Source organism: Sebastes umbrosus, chromosome 9, assembly GCF_015220745.1.
Source record: "Sebastes umbrosus isolate fSebUmb1 chromosome 9, fSebUmb1.pri, whole genome shotgun sequence".
Taxonomy (NCBI): Eukaryota; Metazoa; Chordata; class Actinopteri; order Perciformes; family Sebastidae; genus Sebastes; species Sebastes umbrosus.
In genome coordinates this window covers 10,282,278-10,299,951 of record NC_051277.1, presented here as the reverse complement: position 1 = coordinate 10,299,951, position 17,674 = coordinate 10,282,278, and the positions used below count along the sequence as shown (strand labels likewise).

Below are 17,674 nucleotides of genomic sequence, written 5' to 3'. Positions count from 1 at the left end.
TGCAGTAGGATCACACCAGCTGCAATGTCAAATCGGACCAGGGGTGTAAAGTGAGGGGGCAATGGCTCCTTCCCCACTTCCTACCCACTCTACTTCCAGCGCCCTTGTTCGGATCACACCTATCTTCACACTCGGCATTCATTTTGATCTCAACTACACATCTGTAAAGTTTCATGGCTGCGTCTTGCACGATTGTGACGCTATCTCGGTGACAAAATCACTCAAAACTGTTTCTGTGGTAGTTCCCGCTACGGTAGACGTCTCCATGACGACACACGTGGACGTAGTCACTGTGACGTCACCCATTGGTTTCTCGACTGACGTTTTGAAGCCTCAAGTTCGGCATTTTGGCCGTCACCATCGTGGTTATTTGCAACCAGAAGTGACATGAGAGGGTGGAGCTAAGCACAACCAAACTTTGAATAAGGTACTTTTAGGATCGTGTCCAGGAGGTAACCGCAAATCGCAAAATCTGATCCGAGATCTGCAAAAACTCTCATGACACTCGCTGCCCGACGACCTATCGTAACCTTAACTATTCAAGGTCAATTTCTAAACGTAACCATCTCGCGAGAATTTCCCCAGTTTGCTGGTTCCCTTCTAGACATGTCCCACTTTAGGGGACCAAAAAGGTTATAATTAATTTCCTGAACTGAAAACACACTGAGAAAGGGTTAAAGTTGTAAGACGAAAACACGGAAAACTCCCAGACCGGACAACGCTGTGGTAGCGACCTCGCGATAGAGACCATAATAAACTCATATTTACAATGTTTACTGAGGTAATAAATCAAGTGAGAAGTAGGGTCATTTTCTCATAGACTTCTATACAATCTGACTTCTTTTTGCAACCAGAGGAGTCGAAAGAACTGTTAGAAAGAATGCAGGTTTAAGGCACTTCCACTTTGGCTTCATTTCTCAGACCCGATGTTGCCGACACACACACACACACACACACACACACACGCAGACTCACAAGGTGAAAACAATACCAGCGGCTGGTAAAAATGAGAGTTGGGACCTGAATTATTCTCGCATCTCTAATAACAAGACAATACAAAACAAGTAAATAAAAGCAAGGAGAGACTTCAATATCTCTTTTTTATTAATTCTGACACACTGCGGTCAGATAGAAAAGTATGAGAGTTACACTTTTCAAGTTGCTTCCATGACTTGTGCAAACACTAGACGGTATCTGGGAGAAAATCCTCTGAAGGAAAAAAACGAATCGGAAAAGAAAGACATCGAAATGCAGAAGAGAAATGAATAAGTGCATTTAAACCTATGTGTTGATTCTTTATGCAGTATTTATTGATTCCCAGCTTCATATAAACTGGATGTTGAGGCATAAACATAGTACATTTGAACAAAAATATAACCAATATTTACAATTATTGTATTAAAAATACAAAAACAACTGATACGTACTCCACCGATTGTCTTTTTAAAAGACATACAGGTCAAAGTAGTACAAGAAAGAATGAAGAAAAGAAGGTCATCACCAGCTAAATGTACATTTCTCACTGACATCACACATCAAACGGAGTAGCAGTTCTACCTACTACACTTATCTTTACGCTTGTACATTTTTGTGCAACTTTTTGTTTTTCGAAATAGGACTCGGCCCGCTAATATGCACATTATCTTCAGAGTTGAATGAAAAGTGAATGATGCATGTCACCACTGTATTACAAACAAATTATTAACAATCTATCTGCAGCCATTACAAAAAAATTACAATAACAAAAAAAAGAAAACCCAGGAAATTATTAGTGTATAGTCACAGACCACAGTGGAAAACTCTGCACTCATTCGTCTTTTTCTCAGTCTGTATAGTTTCCAGGACTGATCAATGTGATCAGTGCGACTCAGTGATAGAAGAAAACTAAAAAGTTACTTTTCACAATTGGATTTTCTAATCGTTCTGATTGGCAGCCTTGAAAAAGTTTTCTTCACGTGTCGTCTTCCTCACCGGAGTCCAAAATAAAAAAAAAAAATCTTCAGTCACTTCCATTGATGGCGAGATATAGCGGAGAGCTGGATGCAGGCGTTAGCGATATACATACAGCATCCAGTGAGCTGTAACAGGTGAGAAGAACAGCAGAGGGAGAAGTGTGTGTAGACAACAACGCTGTAATGCTCATAGCGAGTCTGGTGATGATGATGCCGTCTTGAAGCCACACGAAAACAGAAAGAAGATGCTTCATCTTGTACTGAGTCTTAACGTCTTGGGGGGGGAAGTATCTTGAATAAGGCATTTCACTCCACTCTACTGCTTGATTCAAGACTTGCTCTTGAAACAAGGTGATTTGTGACAGGAACAACCATGCGAAGAAATGTATGCAATCATGGCATCGTAAGGCGCTTTGGACATTCACAAAATGTGGGGGGGGGAAAGCCAAATCTGAATTTGTGGATGCTTTTATCTTGAAGGGGAATATGTGTGTTATAAGACTCTGTACAAGATCAGTTTGTAAAAGTTAGATAGTTAAAGAGGTTCACAATTTAACTACACATTGGCAGCTTCTGAAATATGCTGATGTTGTTCTGTGATCCCGTCACACCAAAATGAAATCAACACTTTTCTAATGTCAGTGAGTCACAGTCTGTACTTTACCTGACATCAGCTTTTAATATGGGCAAAACCTCCAGGATTAAATCTTCAATAACACTTTATAATAACCATCATTTATAAATGATAAATTGATAGTGAATTAAACTTAATTAATATGTATTTTACAATTAACAAACAATAACATGGTAATTCATAATGCTTACTAATTTTAAAATATATATATTTTTTATTTTTAGATTAATATTATTTTGCATATACTGTAGGTGTTATTTGATTTGTTGAACAAAATGTGACGATGTTCATGTAAAGAAATCAAGAAAATACTAATTACAAAATATTAATTATTTCTGTTATTTTATCATTGGTTTGTGCAATATGAAATAATTAGTTATAAATTATATAATATAATTAGTTATAAATTATAAATTCTATGGTCTGTTATTTCTTTATAGCAGACCGTTGCTATGTATAACAGACCGTTGCTATGGGCGCAGTTCTGATGTCGGATGTTTTTGTGTCAAATTATTAGTAAGTAAGTAAGTAGTCGTGTAATAAGCGGGATAATGTACAGCTAGCCGGTCATTATTGTGAAATAAACCCCTCGCTGTATATTATCCCTTACTTAGTAAACATTATTTAATTATCATTGTGTTATTTATTAACAGTAAAATAACTATTAACTTAGTTTAAATAAATATAAATTTACCATTTATAAATGATTGTTATTATAAAGTGTTACTAAATCTTCTCTACTGCAGCTACAGCCTAACTTTGTGTAACCCCGAGTCCAACATGTTCGCTCAGTTTTCAGTGGGTGGTCAATCACCTCTGTGCTTTTTGATATCACCTTCAGGCCAGTAACAAAAACTCTGGATGTAACAGCAAGCAACAGGATGAAGAAAAGACTCTGATACAACCAGACGAGCTCCGAGGTGGGATGACAGTCAGATATGGTTCACTCATACCCTGGTATCCAGGCCAAATGTCTGGGAACATCTAGGATTGTGCTGAAAGTGCTATTTTTTTTTTGTTTTAGAAATTACGTTTTTGTGTATGTACTGGTACATAAAATGTACTTTGTGTGTGTATATGTGTGTGTGCATGTAGGTATGTCAGTACACTGTGCATGTTGGTTCTCCCTCCTCCTAGCTTTGATTTGAACCAACACTTGATAAGCTTTCACATGTGAAACATGATATAATACTGGATTTAGAGTTCAAAACACTCAACAACAGATGGGTTTGTTTCAGTCCAGGCAGAGAAAATGGGCTGACTTGGTTTCTCTTTTTCGGCCCCCAGAGTGCAATCAGTCAGAGGAAATAACAAAAACAAAAAAAAAAGAAATCTAGTGGGAAGTTGAAAATGTTAAGAGTCAAGTCAACCGTTGTTTCTCTCCGTCTTTTTAAACGATAGTCTGTTTTGTTCTGTTTTTTTTTTTTCAGAAAGTAGAAAATGAGAAAGTGCAGATGAAGCTCAACACGTCATGATGCTGTTGTGTGTTTGTCTCTGGGTTGGGGGCCGGTTTCTAACAGCAACATCTATGTGGTTTTTGTGGTTATGCGGCCAGGTCAGGTCGACCACCCCCCCCGGCACCAGTTAGGTTTCTGTAGTCTTATTTTTCCAAAGTGCCAGGCATTTCGTCATCGTCTTTGACCTTCTCTCCATCTCTTCTTCACAGTATTTTTTGCATGCAGGGTCATTCAACCCCCTATGATGCTTTAAGGCAGGGGAGGGAGACGAGCAGAGGAATCCACCAATCAGGAGGGAGAGCCAAGTGGAGGAGGCAGGCACGTACGTAACTGATGATGAGTCCATTGGTCTGTCTATCTGTCAGTCTCTTTAATCCTGCCCACCCCGAACCAGGGGGACTTCAAGTTACTGCAAAAAGGACGTCCGCTGGTGTCCCCTCAGACCGCCGACACCTGTTCATCCTCTGTGAAAACAAAGTGAAAGGTTATTTTAGACACGTGGATATACAAACTATTTTCTAAGTTCTATAAACTGAGTTCAAGACACAGTGAGAAGTGTTTACTTCAGTGAAAGCTGAAAACTAAAAAGAGAAGCTGCAGCAGTGTTCAGTTAGAATGAAAACCTGCCTTCCTATAGGTCACAAACTATGACAAAGGACATTTTGCCAATTCCATATTTTTTCAGGTATGTTAATGGCTCATGGTAGCACACTTTGTGATGAGCAGGGGCTGTTGTTGAACTCCCCGATGTTTCATATAACACAATACGACCCTGGATGTCCACTGGATGCTGATGTGTCATGTTTCAGGTGTGCAATCCCATCTACTCCTTAGCAGCCAAATCTGCAATATAGTTTTGATTTGAGTTGCTGACATTTTTTGTTTGTTTTCCAAACATATTCTTTACATTTGTGTCTCATTTACACAGTGGGTGACAGATGTTTTGTGGCTGAACGTTTTCTCTGTAATTACTGTGCTACCCCATGTTGCCCTGTATCTCTATCTCTTGTTAATTAGCAGCAGGAAAAGTTTCAGTTTCTCTCTTTTTTCCTTCACTTTCAACTTTTCTTGCTACTTACTGACAAATAAGAAAAAATAGTTTTGCTGTTTATGTTACGACAAAGTCAGTAACAAATGAAATGCATCATTTCAAGCATATTTAGATAGTAGAGTGAAAAAAGATGCGTGTGAGACGCTACGCTCACATGACCAGTGGACGGAGGCAGACTGGATGGAAGGGAAGGTGTATTTTTATCGCCTCCAGCAGAGATGATCGACACAGCTACATCCAGCGGACATTAGGGGTCAGAGTCGGCTACGCAACGGCAACGTTTAATGTAATGTAAGAAACTTTTATTAACATTTTTACTAAATCTTTATTCCCTTTGTCTTGTAAACTTCACTTTTCATGTACTGATATGAACAGAAAACTATGGAAGCCCATTTCCACCAATGTGATGAATGAAAAAAAGATCCTATAAGTCATCATAATGAGAAACCTTCTCAAAATAATGAGTTAGTATCTCAAAAGTCATTACTTTGAGGAAGCTTCTCGTTATTTTGATATACTCTCATTATTTTGAGATAGTAAGTCATTATTTTGAGAAAGTTTTGTAGTTATTTTCACATACTAAGTCATTGTATTGACAAAGTTTCTCATGATTTTGAGGTATTTAGTCATTATTTTGAGATACTAGGTCATTATTTTCAGATAGTATGTCACTGTTTTGACAAAGTTTCTCATTATTTTGAGAAAGTTTCTAGTTATTTGGAGATACTATGTCATTATTTTGAGGAAAAATTCTCATTATTTTGAGAAATTTCTCATTATAATGACTTACAGGATCTTTTTTTCCATCACAAGGCTAAGTTTCTATCTTAATTTTTGCTTTAACTGGTTGAAGTGGGCTTTCATAGAAAACAATGACCGCCTGGTAGGTAGAAAAATATTCTAAAAACTGCTTTGAAAAATTGTTGGAAATATTTTTTTCTTTCTCTGCACGCTTTCAATAATTATACTGTACAATTTGCATGTGCTATTTTTACTATGTAGCATCTGTCAAAAGGACAACAGATGCCACATTAGCGTTTATTAATGTAGAAACTAATGTCAAACTTTCAAACCTTTGAAAAACACTGGACAACTACGTGTCTAGAATATATAAAAAGTGCAGCTACAATAACACAGAATTCATCCAGAGTCACTGTAGGGCGAGTCAGGTGCGTGCTGGTGCAGGAGGAGAATGGAGGTGCATGTTTTCAGGCATTGAGTTTGATTGCATGGTGAGAGGATCCTAACAGCACTGTGCCTGCTGATGGATGCTAGTGGGCACAGTGTGTGAGACGGTGAGAGAGGAGAGAGAAGGATGTGTGGTGGCAGAGAGGAGGTGGTGAGTTTCTGGGTCTAACCAGTATGACTCATGCATGATGACATATCGTGGGTTAAAGGTGAAGGTCCCACTCCAGATGAACAATCCCAGATCATAAATACTAAATGTCTGAATTTCAGGTTGTGATTGGGAACAGAGGATTGTGATTTGGAGTGGGACCGGTCCTACTGTGGGAAGCTGTGTGAAGGAATGGTCAGTCTCAGTCCAGGTGTGTGTTCCTGTTCACATGCAGGTTCATTGGAGTGGAGGGGGGGGACCTGATAAATTAGTTTTTACCTGCCTTGGGGAGAGGGGCCCTGCCTGTTAACCCCCGTACACACACTCTCATGGTCTGGGAGTCTCAGGTGTATGCTGTGCCACTGGCTTTGGCTTCCTCAGAGCGACTAGTTTGGAAGACAAGGACTCACCCTCCTCTTCCTCCTCAGCCTCTTGCTCCTCGGCCGGCGAGCGCGTGCGGTGGAGGCCGCCCGCCCGCTGCTTGGCCCCCTGGTGGGCCAGGTGGGAGTCGGGCGACTGGGTGACCATGCGCGAGCGCTGCAGAGCCGTGGTGTAGTCCGGCGGCCGGCGGCCCGAGTGGGTCGCCGTGGACGTGGGGACAGACGGGGCTGGGTGCTGCCCTTCGGCGAGGTCGGAGATGGTCAGGGCGGTGTAGCCGGGGGGAGTCGGGGGAGGCTCGCGGTAACGGCTTTCTTTCCGCGCTGAAGGGACACAAAAGAAATGAAGATGATGAAGGAACTCAGGAAAGCTTTTAGAATACTATCCATTCGCTGGGTGTAATTTATAACTTTTTAAAAGTCTTTCAGGGGAGCATTTTCCACCACTTTTTCATAGTGATAGCAGAAAAATGACAGGAAATGAAGGGAGAGAGAGAGAGGAGGGATTAAATGCAACAAAGGTCCCCAGGCAGAAATAGTCAGCATCTTAAATCCCCATGCCACCAGGATGCACCAGAGTTAACATTTTTACAACTCTTTTGCAAAATATTTTGCCTCAACAAGTATAACTACATCATTTTCCTTAGAGGCTTGACCAATCAGCAGTGCAGTCACTCACAAAGGAGTCCTTTACCCCCAGCGGTGATGGGTGACGGGGAAGGCCGGCCGATCTGCTTGGCCTCCTCTGACCCGGTGGATGTGATGCTACTTGTTTCCGGGTCGGCGTTGACGTCCTTCCCTCCTCTCCTCTTAATGGTGCCGGTGTCTCCCTCAGAGTCCTCTCCCCAGTACGCAGCTGAGGATGAGGAGGAGCTAGCGGATGCCCAGCTCCCCCTGGCCTGGGCGGCCCACAGTGCAGCGGGCCCCCCTAATAAGGCCTCCGGTCCGCCGGGAGGGAGCCCTCCGATGCCGCCACCGCCTCCGCCTCCACCGAAAGCCAGAGTCTCCCAGCTACGCCCCTGCTGCATGGTCTGGATGTTGTCGTGGGAACCAGAGGAGCAGGAAGTCCAGGAGCCGCGGCCGCTGTCTGCGGCATCGAGGGAAACGCGATCGCCCTGATCCTGAGTCAGCTCCTCTGAGCTGGGTGAGGAGAGCACCGTAGGGCAGCCGGTGTAAATGCCCCGACAGTCCTGCATCGATGAATATGACCTATGAAACGATACAAATAAAGAAGAGTTACTGAAGTTTGAAGAACAGATAAATAAAACTCCATCTCAAAACAAACAACTTTAAGTTCCTACCCGAGGCTGTACTGGTCGGGGTCGGTGGTGGCTCTTCGTTCCAGCCGCTGTCCCACGATGTGTGACTCCCCGACTCCTCCAGAGTGACGGAGCCTCCTCTCCTCCTGGGCCATGTCGAAAGAGGAGTTACTGACGAGGCTGGAGCGAGACGAGATCTCACTGTGACCGGAGTCCGAGTAGGCGTCGCCCATCCTGTTGTAACCTGGAGGAGAGAGGAAGAAATGGTCATCCATCCATCCATTATCTTATACTTATCGTATTTAAAAAGAAAAGGATGATAAAGCCCTAACATGAACCCCCTGCATGCCGACCAGGTCTCAGCCACACAAAGCTCCAAACATCTAAATAACTTACGGTGGGTAAACGTTTTTTTTAACTCTCATCATAAATCATCTGTAATTCACATCTCTTATCTCAGTCAGTCTTTTTAAACAGACGGCAGGGATAATTGTAGAGTGCCACTTCCAAGTGAGCCAACCAGCTCTTTAGGGATAAGTGCATTAGATTCTTACTGAAACAGCAGTTTGCTACGACACAGCGCTGGAGAGTGTGGAAAGTTTAGATAATAAGCGCGAAGGGGGACGGGGAATTACAAAACAACGTCTGGTAGAATAGAGAGAAAACCCTGGTTATGATTGCTGACACATGTAAGGACATATTTTCTAGTTATAGCCGGCTGTCATTGTGGCATTTACTGTAGCTCAGCTATAGAGTTGAAGAGTCAGGCGGTTGTATTCCCCAGCCACTACCGGCATAAATCACCTCAATAGCCTCCTCAATCCTGTCTAGACTTTTGAAGCTTTAACTGTAAAGATGTGGAGAAAACATGAGCCACTAAAAGTTGACATAACAATTAAACTAAGGCAGATGAACTCACAGGACTCACTGGAGGTTCAGGCACTGACAAAACAGTTTCTAAGTTAATTTAAGCACCAGATCCAGAACAGTAAAGACAACAGAGGTTTCTCTATAGAGCCAGAGTCCTGTAGTCTCCAGTCAAACCTTCCAGTCCAGCAGCTTCTACAGCCAGCTGCATGAAGACAGTTACATGTTGCTGCATGCTTGCCCCACTAACCTTTTGGATCAAATTTAGCCAATTTTACTTTTTTTGTAGTGAACAACGTTAAAATTATGGATTGTAATTATTGATGATATTTTGCGTATTTTAATTAGGCTATTTGACTTCTAAACTTCAGGCCTTTCTCACTTTAGGGTGCTTTCACAAGCCAACATTGAGTCCATTTTAATCAAACTCTAGTGCGGTTCCTTTGGGCAGTTATGAACGCAGTAATCGTACTCTGGTGCAGACCAAAAACAACCTTGGAAAAACGGTCCAATGTCACCTCTCGCAAGCGGTCTCGGACCGTTTCCAAGCGAACCCTAGTGCTGTTTGATTGCAGCGAGACAATGAAGACAATCCGACCCAATTGCAGGAAGTGAACCAAAATGCAGAGGGATTATGGGCTGCCTTCGCGGGCATTTGTTGAGATGGACACAGGTAAATGAGAGGTTAACATGACTGGGAGAGGACCGGCCTGGACATCTGCAGAAGTCCAATGTTTGCTTGACATCTGGGCCGAAGAGAACATACAGAATACGCTAAATAAAGTCCACAAAAACAGTGACGTTTTCAGTCATTGGAGATAAACTGGAGGAGAAGGGATTCATGTGCGCAGTAGATCAAAGTGAAAACACTTGGCCCTGCTCCTTCGTACACGCCCCGATGCAAAACATTGTTTCATTTGGTCCGCTTTCATTTGTGCAAACTAGAAAACAAACCAAAAGTATCAATTTCACTGTGATTCGGACTAGCCAAACGGACTATGGCTTGTGAAACAGCCCTTAAAGTATATTAGCTTTTGTATTTAAGGTACTTTGTGCCTTTTAAAATGTTCTTATTTACATGATGGTTTTATTGCCCTGTCTGTCCTGTGCCATGAGCTCACCAAGACACGCTTCTAGCAACGTGTGTTGTAATGGCAATGAAGTTAACTTTTACGCTGTTTAATGGAAAAACACTGACAGCCAACGTGGCTGAACAACAAAAAGGATCACTGGATCGACCAAAAATGTCATGCTCAGCAACAAAGATGTAAAAATCCTAAAACCAAGAATTATTAGCATTACTTAATTAACTTAAAACATATGTTTTCTGGCTTAAATTAGTGTTGACTTACATTTAATTTACTACTTTTATTTATTATCTTTTATTATGTGTTTTTATTCTTCTTGTTTCTTATTGTCATATTTTTTGACAATAATGACAATAAAGTGTCGTGAATCTTGAATCTAATGCATCTGACACCAGACTAGTTAGATTCTCAGGCGTACTAACTTCCCATTAGACCAGTACCAGTGTATCTGTGGCCGCAGTGGTTTAAAGGAGGGATCATATATTTCTGCCAGTCACAGGATGGACACTGGTACCCAACAGCACATCTGAAACATAATGCAATGCACACTGGCTGCCACCAGGTGGCATTTGTGGCACATGGTGACAGAAGGAAGGAGCCTGGAGATGGTGAGGGAGGGAGGGAGGATTACTGGCTTACCCTTCTTGGGTGAGCTCTGGGGGGAGGTGGGAGGGGAGGAGAGCTGGGAGGAGGCGTTGGACACGGTGTCCTCTGGCTGCCTCCGGTGCCTTTCGTTCCCCTCCTCTGACAGAGACAGGATCTTCTTCAGAGACTGGGGGGAGCTGGTGCCTGCAGACATTTACAAGAAGATGAGCAGAATTAGCATGAGGAACGCTGCCATTCCCCCCCGGGGGGGGGGGGGCCGGGATGCTAAACTGCATTGTCTGGGATTTTTGTTGTTGTATTTGCTTGTTGTCAGACAGCCTCTAGGTGGCAGCACTGTCATAAAGAAGCTGGCTCTGCTATTGTCTGCAAATAACAGGATGAGGAAGAGAAAACAGGGCAATGGTGGCACGTAGAAGGACAAACAGGAGATTTATAAAAGCTTATTTACTCTTGATCCATAACAACACTGTTGTACAATAATATCTTGTAATAATGTCGATCTTCTTGTTGGGACCATTGTAACCACTATTCTTAAAAGTAAGGAGATTTTACCTTAACTATTACATCACATGTCCTTCACAATAAAATATAAGTAGATCAGTTACTCTGGTGGATTGCACAGTTCAGTCTTGTTGGATATTTTCCACTACAAGAATCATTTTAATCAATCTATTTAAGTTTATTATTTTAAATGACACATGCATGGTGCTTTACTAAATAGATTTACACATGTTTTTCAATATAAATACCTCTCTGAAATATAACTTTTCCAAGACAATGAAACATATAAGTATAAAAAAAATGTATTAGAATATGATGTGTCGGTCAGGACATCTCTGCAGCACCACAATATTTAATTTAAAATGGTATTTTGACACATTTTGCCTTTAGCAAATATTGCGCCCCCTGCGATTTGAAAATTGCAGTTGTCCATATTGCGATTTCAATATAATTTAAATTAATTGTAAAGCCCTAGTTGTGTGGGTATACATTCAAAATGACATATTCATCTTAATCTTACCAAAAGGCGGCAGATCCTTGACTGGCACTTTCTTTCGGGATGGGTAAAGGGCCACGGCGGGGACCTGCAGGGCCTGGTTTCCTTTGGCCAACTGGCCCCTCTGTTGGCTGGCAGCTCTGGACACGACCGGGGAGGTGTCTGGTCGTTTCCCACCGGAATTCTTGGGCACTGAGTAGGGTGAGAAATAATTTTTTTTAGGCTTTAAAATGAAATGTGTATGTAGAAAGGAGTTATGAGAAGGCAGGAATTTGCTGGTGATTGATAGTTTAAGCTGCTCAAAACTGTGCCCGAGAGTCTCGTTGACTGGCGATGCATTAGCAGCAAGGGAAGTTGGCATTAACAATGTGAAACTGGCCTAGTGATTCACTCATTTGTATTCACTGCCAATGAGTCTTAAAGTAAGACTGAGTGTCTTGTTACTCCAGCAGTCCCACCCTGTCTGTGTCTGCTGTGAATCCTGGGAACATCCATGTGTCTCGAGAGAAATATGCAGTTAAACAAACTCAACATTTAACTCTAATTATACTCTTGAAAAGGATTGCTCTGCAGGGAGATGAGACACTATGGGTTTATCTTATACATTATATTCATATTTCCACATTAGATTTCTAAGAATGTCTACATCTTTTATATATTTGTGTAAGGGCTGTCCAAGTTAACGTAATAACGCGTTGCCTGTTGGGCTTGAGTTTGCCATGTTATGATTTAAGCATATCTTTTGTGTTAAATGCAATACCCGTGAAGGTTTCTCCACAATATTTGTCATTGTTTTGAGTTGTTAATTGATTTCCAATAATAAATATATACATACATTTGCATAAAGCAAGCATATTTGCCCACTACCATGTTGATAAGAGCATTAAATACTTGACAAATCTCCCTTTAAGGTACATTTTAACAGATAAAAATGTGTCAATCTCAATAGGTTGACAGCGCTAATGTGTGTTTGTGTGTGTGTTGTCTAACTCACATGTGCTGATGGAGGCTTCACACTGAATCGAGAGCGTCTGCAGAGCCTCCTCGTTCGTCTCCAGGCTGAGGTTGGACAGGTACTGTTTGACCTTCCTGGCCATCTGGGCGTCCTCGTAAAGCTTTTTGGCGTTCAGGAAGGAGCTGCGTCGCACCCTCTTCTTGTGCCCGCCTGTCTGGGTGACGTCGAGCACCGCCGCATTGGCGCTACCCTGGCTTAGGGACCTGGTCGCACACGTAGGTAGGTAGGCAGCAACACAGACACATGAACACAGAGAGGGAACGCAGATTTTGCAGGCAGACAAAGACGCACAAAAACAAATAGAAAGAACAGACTTATTAGCATACATCTTTACTGTGTAAATGAGCTTATATTTCAGTTTGACTAGGTAATACTACAGGGCTGCACAGGGAGCCTGCTGTTTAAACTTGGACATGCAGAGAGCAGCGTTAAGTATTTCTCTCAACTCCAAAACATTCCAGTCATTCCAGGCAGCAGAGGGGGGTGATGGATGATGGCTGTAGTCAAACAACAGGGGAGTAGAGAGGGGGGGGAGCTCTACTAGTGTAGCACGCTCATAGTTTACATTTCTGTGGCTTGAGTCAGAGCCTGAAGTAGTAGTGGTAGTAAAACGTGCACATGGTCTCAGTCAAATGGTACACAAAACAGTGTTAGAGAGAAGTTTGTTCTCATCAGTGGAAAGATATTTATCATCTTGTGTTTTCCACACAAAAATAGCTTCTGACAGACACTGATTATCAAAATATACAATTTCTGTAATGTATGTATGGGAAAAAAAAAAAAAATTTCTTGTAAGTACTACTTTGGTATCTTGTAATTATAACTTAGCACCTCACATTCCCGAGATTAAGATCTCGTAATTACAAGAAACCTCTCACAATTACGAGATAGAGATCTTGTAATTCCAAGATGGCTTTCTCATAATTACAAGACGCTGAGTCATAATTACGAGACACAGAATTCATAATTAGCAGAAAACTTTTTTTCCTTTAATGTGCTTCCCATTGAATGTCTCAGTAAATGCTGTATATACAGTGATGTCCCATTTGACCACAGGAATGTAAACCATGATATAAAAAATAAAACTTTACATCCAGATCTGGCTGTTTGGAGCTTTTATACACAGATAAAACCTCTGAAGGTGCATGCATATTGTTAGATAAAACAACATGAGGTCACATTTGCTAATGTAAAGCTGGAATCCAACATCAATAATATGAATTGCTTGTATATTTAGGATATATGTATTTGTCTAATTTCAGTTTTATGCACAATGTTTTCATGTTAAGTTTATGTAAAATAGTCCAGTGTGACCAAATGTTAGCAGAAGTGACCTTTGTTTCATTCAAAGCCCTTTGGTTAGGCTCAGGCAGTGTTAGTGGGAGGATTCAACTCAAACTGGTTAATAGAAACAAGCTTTCAGAAAAGAAGAAAAGAAGCACGCAAATTGGCAGATAAAAAGGCCGTGGTGCAGGGAGATCAAAAGGTCGTAGGGGTCACCAAACTTACCCTAAACTCCTCCACTTCTTCTTCCTAGAGGGTGGGTGCCATGAACAGACAAGCATGGAGGGCAAAGGGTGGATGAATAGAGAGAGAAAGAGACAAAAGCTTAGGACAGGAAAGACCACCAAGATCACCAAAAGAGAAGCAAATTTCACCAAAGAAAAGACCCACGTGAAAGTCAGAGGACGGGGAAATCACATGGTAACACCACTAAGAAGTGACATCATTAGACAGAGACACACTTTCACGGGAGCACTGTGCACATCTTAAGCCAACAATGTGTGTAGGGGAGACAGTTGCCAGAGGAAACAGTTGCCAGAGGGAACAGCTGCTTGAAGGAAAAGCGTGATGCAGAAATCTTTACTGAGTCTACGTGAACCGGCTAACCCCGACTGACTGGTCCTACTGAGAAGGCCAAGGGTCGTTTTTTTTTAATCTGGAATCTGGTTTTCGTTTGCAAGAGGCGTCTTACCTGGTCCGGAACATGAGGGCTGGGTCCATGTTGACGGAGGCCATGCGACCAACGTGGCGGATTTCTTTGGCAATCATCCTCAGCTTCTCAAAGTTCACCAGGCCGTCCACTTTAGAGTCGTTGCCTGAGAAATGAGGGAAAGAAAGAAAAGTGAACACCAATTTCCTCACACAGACTGCAGAAAGAAACACCTCATACTGCCTTGCAAAGCCACGACTACACATGTGGTTCAAATAAAGTGAAGACCATCATCTGTCATTAAGTTTGTTATACCATATAGACATTATTATGGTAAAGAAATGTGCAATTTCCAAGGAAAGCCTGTTAGAAAACTATCCATGTATTGTTACCTGCCTAGGGATGAAGGATGAAAATTAGCATTCTTACTAACTCCTGCATGTTTACATTCATATTGATGTTCATTCACATGCCCTGTCCCTATCCAATAAATGAAAATGAATAAGTAACATCATCTACCTTCATGTAGGAAGGTGAGGTCCTTCTTGATGACGGGGAACAGGGGGATGATCGGAGGCTGGAGGTTCTGATTGTTGAGGACATTCCTGTACTTGGCCATGTTTCTGGAGGGGTCGAAGAGGTCCTGCAGGTCCCCGAACAGCTTCTCGTACTTGCTGGGTAGCTTCTCCCATGTTCCCCTCAGTCTGGAGACTGGAGCCAGGTTCAGACCACTGTGAGGTGGAGGAGGAGGGGATATATTAAACATGGGCGCAAGAAAACAGTCCAAATTTATGCTGGCTCTGTCTTAGTTTATTTCATCATGTAACAGCTAAAAATGATAAAAAATAATCATTTCTGCAGAAGTGACAACACCTAAGGGACTCAAGTTAAATGAAGATATACAGTATAAAACAATAAATATGAGGAAAATCACGCAAAAAAATTTAAAAAAGCATGCAGATCCAGAGGATAAATAATACTAGGTGCTGGACAGAAGAGCATTTAAAAGACGGAAAGAATAAACATATATTTAATTACCACCAAGTGACATATTCAAGTGTCAAGCTCTTCTTGAGACAAAGCTTTTCTTTTTGTCTGAAGAAGAGTTTAACACTCGAAACGTCACTTACTGGTAATTAAATACAAGTTAATGGGAGCATTATCTAGTGTGCGTACTCAATCATGACAGAATTTGTGAATAAAAATCAAGATCATCACTCCATATTCAAACTATAAAACAGTGGCACAATTCACTACACATATATATTCATTATTCCCCGTCTCACCTGATGATGGCGAACATGGAGTTGAAGTTCTTGCACTCGCGGCAGTGCAGGGCGATCTTGATGAAATGCTTGACGGTCTTCATGCGTTTGAGCTGGTTGGGCTCCCGCGTCACCTCCGTGGCCACCCAGAAGGTCTCGTGGTTGATGGCCTCCTCGAAGCGCTTCAGGCTGAACGAGCCCGTCTTGGAGCGCAGCTTGAACAGGTCGTCGATGTACTCGGTGGGCTCGATGGCGCAGAAGAGTTCGAAGGCCCGCATGGAGAGCTGAGTGGCGACCTCCACCGTGCTGAGCTGTAACAGAGAGATCTGGCCCTCTCGCAGGAGATCCTGAGCGTCCTCGTCTGAACATAACGTCTCCGTCTCCATGTTGCTCTTTAGGTAGTATCTGATGACGATGATAGAGAAGAATGCGTGCGTTTGTTTCACTTAAATCAAGCAACAAGAGCTGCAACGATTAATCGACTCGTTGTCTTGTTGGTTTCAGCTTTTTTCTAATGAGAGGGTTTACTTATTTTCTATATTTCATATCATTCAAAACTGAATAAATTCGGTTTTGTGAGTGTTATTCAGACAAAACAAGCAATTTAAAGCCCTCACCTTGTGTTCTTGAAAAATGTGATTTGCATTTCTGACACTTTACAGACTAAATGATCAATTGAGGTTAATCGATAAAGAAAATAATTGTGAATTTCTGCCCTAATATATTCTTCTTTGACCTTTCTTTAAACCAGGAGTGTCACAAAAACTGTTGTATAAATAGAGTCCTGGCCAAAACGGCAGCACAATTATGTTAAAACATAAACATTTATACGAGGAGTAAGACGCAATAATCCCGGACCAAAATAAAGGTGGCATTTAGCACATCCAATTTAGGATGTAATTACCTGCCACTCAGTTGGATCCTGTCGGCCAGTTTGGACAGCTGGTCTGGTAGCCGCCTCTGTTTGATGACGCCCTCTGGTGTGACGGATACCTCACACAGAGAATAAGCCTCTGGCGCTGCGGTCAGGGCAAACTCCCTGATAGCCTGCGCCACCACCTCCTTAGCCGTTGTGTCCTTCCCGATCATGATGTATCGAGACTGCTGGTCGGCCTTGAAGACTCGTAATACCTGGTCCGACATATCTGGAGATGAACAGAACACATAATGAGGATACTTGTGTTGTTTTAAATGATGTTTGTTTCCCAAGATTTATACCAAGCCATTCTGTCTTCCCAGCATCTTTGTGGTGGAACCCGCAAACCTAATTTCCCATCATTCATTAGTTTGATCAGAAACACAACCCCACCGATCACATGACCCAAAATCACCATTAAAAGGAAAACACAAAAATCAATACCCATGTGCCCTCAGAAAACGTAAAGGTCAGCAGTCAGTGCAATGCTGTTAGCTTCACTCAATTAGTGTTCACAAGCATGAATGCAGATTAACTGAGTTTATGTTCCAACTAAAGTACAGCAGCTGATTAATGTCTGTGAGTCTGACATATAGAGGCTGACAGCATTGACAAAGACTTGACTGTGCTGGTAGAAGCAGGATACTCACTCTGTATGACTGGTACTGGAAAACACAAACAACATGTGATGGAGTTAATGGATATATGGAGACCATATTTCTGTCATCAGCTCTATACTGTTTAGGTAGCTATCCCTTCAATATCTCTGGTTGTATGAGCCCATTTAGGCCAGTGAGCATGGCTTCCTTTTATAGCAATAAGGATTTACAGAACTGTTGCATCAATAACCCCTTTACATCTGGCATTAAAATGTGTCTCGTATCCAGATGAGTAGAGGGAATGTGAGCACAGACAGGGCAG

The 17,674-nt window shown here is 42.0% G+C and overlaps 1 protein-coding gene across 18 annotated transcripts in view; it reads right to left on the bottom strand.

The window, feature by feature from the left end:
• Positions 1 to 3,844: 3,844 nt before the first annotated feature.
• rapgef2 (Rap guanine nucleotide exchange factor (GEF) 2) overlaps positions 3,845 to 17,674 on the bottom strand; it is a 124,154-nt gene continuing 110,324 nt past the window's right edge. For 8 of the 18 annotated variants that reach the window (XM_037779487.1, XM_037779494.1, XM_037779500.1 and 5 more), the window contains 13 exons: positions 17,404 to 17,418; positions 16,742 to 16,982; positions 15,859 to 16,242; positions 15,092 to 15,303; positions 14,615 to 14,738; positions 14,149 to 14,172; positions 12,619 to 12,842; positions 11,649 to 11,816; positions 10,661 to 10,810; positions 8,109 to 8,310; positions 7,487 to 8,016; positions 6,710 to 7,131; positions 3,845 to 4,507 (listed from right to left, as the gene is read on the bottom strand). In XM_037779487.1, the coding sequence (XP_037635415.1) occupies positions 6,758 to 7,131; positions 7,487 to 8,016; positions 8,109 to 8,310; positions 10,661 to 10,810; positions 11,649 to 11,816; positions 12,619 to 12,842; positions 14,149 to 14,172; positions 14,615 to 14,738; positions 15,092 to 15,303; positions 15,859 to 16,242; positions 16,742 to 16,982; positions 17,404 to 17,418 (2,648 nt within the window). In that variant the 3' untranslated portion in view covers positions 3,845 to 4,507; positions 6,710 to 6,757. Of the gene's footprint in view, positions 4,508 to 6,709; positions 7,132 to 7,486; positions 8,017 to 8,108; positions 8,311 to 10,660; positions 10,811 to 11,648; positions 11,817 to 12,618; positions 12,843 to 14,148; positions 14,173 to 14,614; positions 14,739 to 15,091; positions 15,304 to 15,858; positions 16,243 to 16,741; positions 16,983 to 17,403; positions 17,419 to 17,674 lie in introns of those variants that run through there. The other 10 variants (XM_037779489.1, XM_037779498.1, XM_037779495.1 and 7 more) reach the window with 7 other exon arrangements.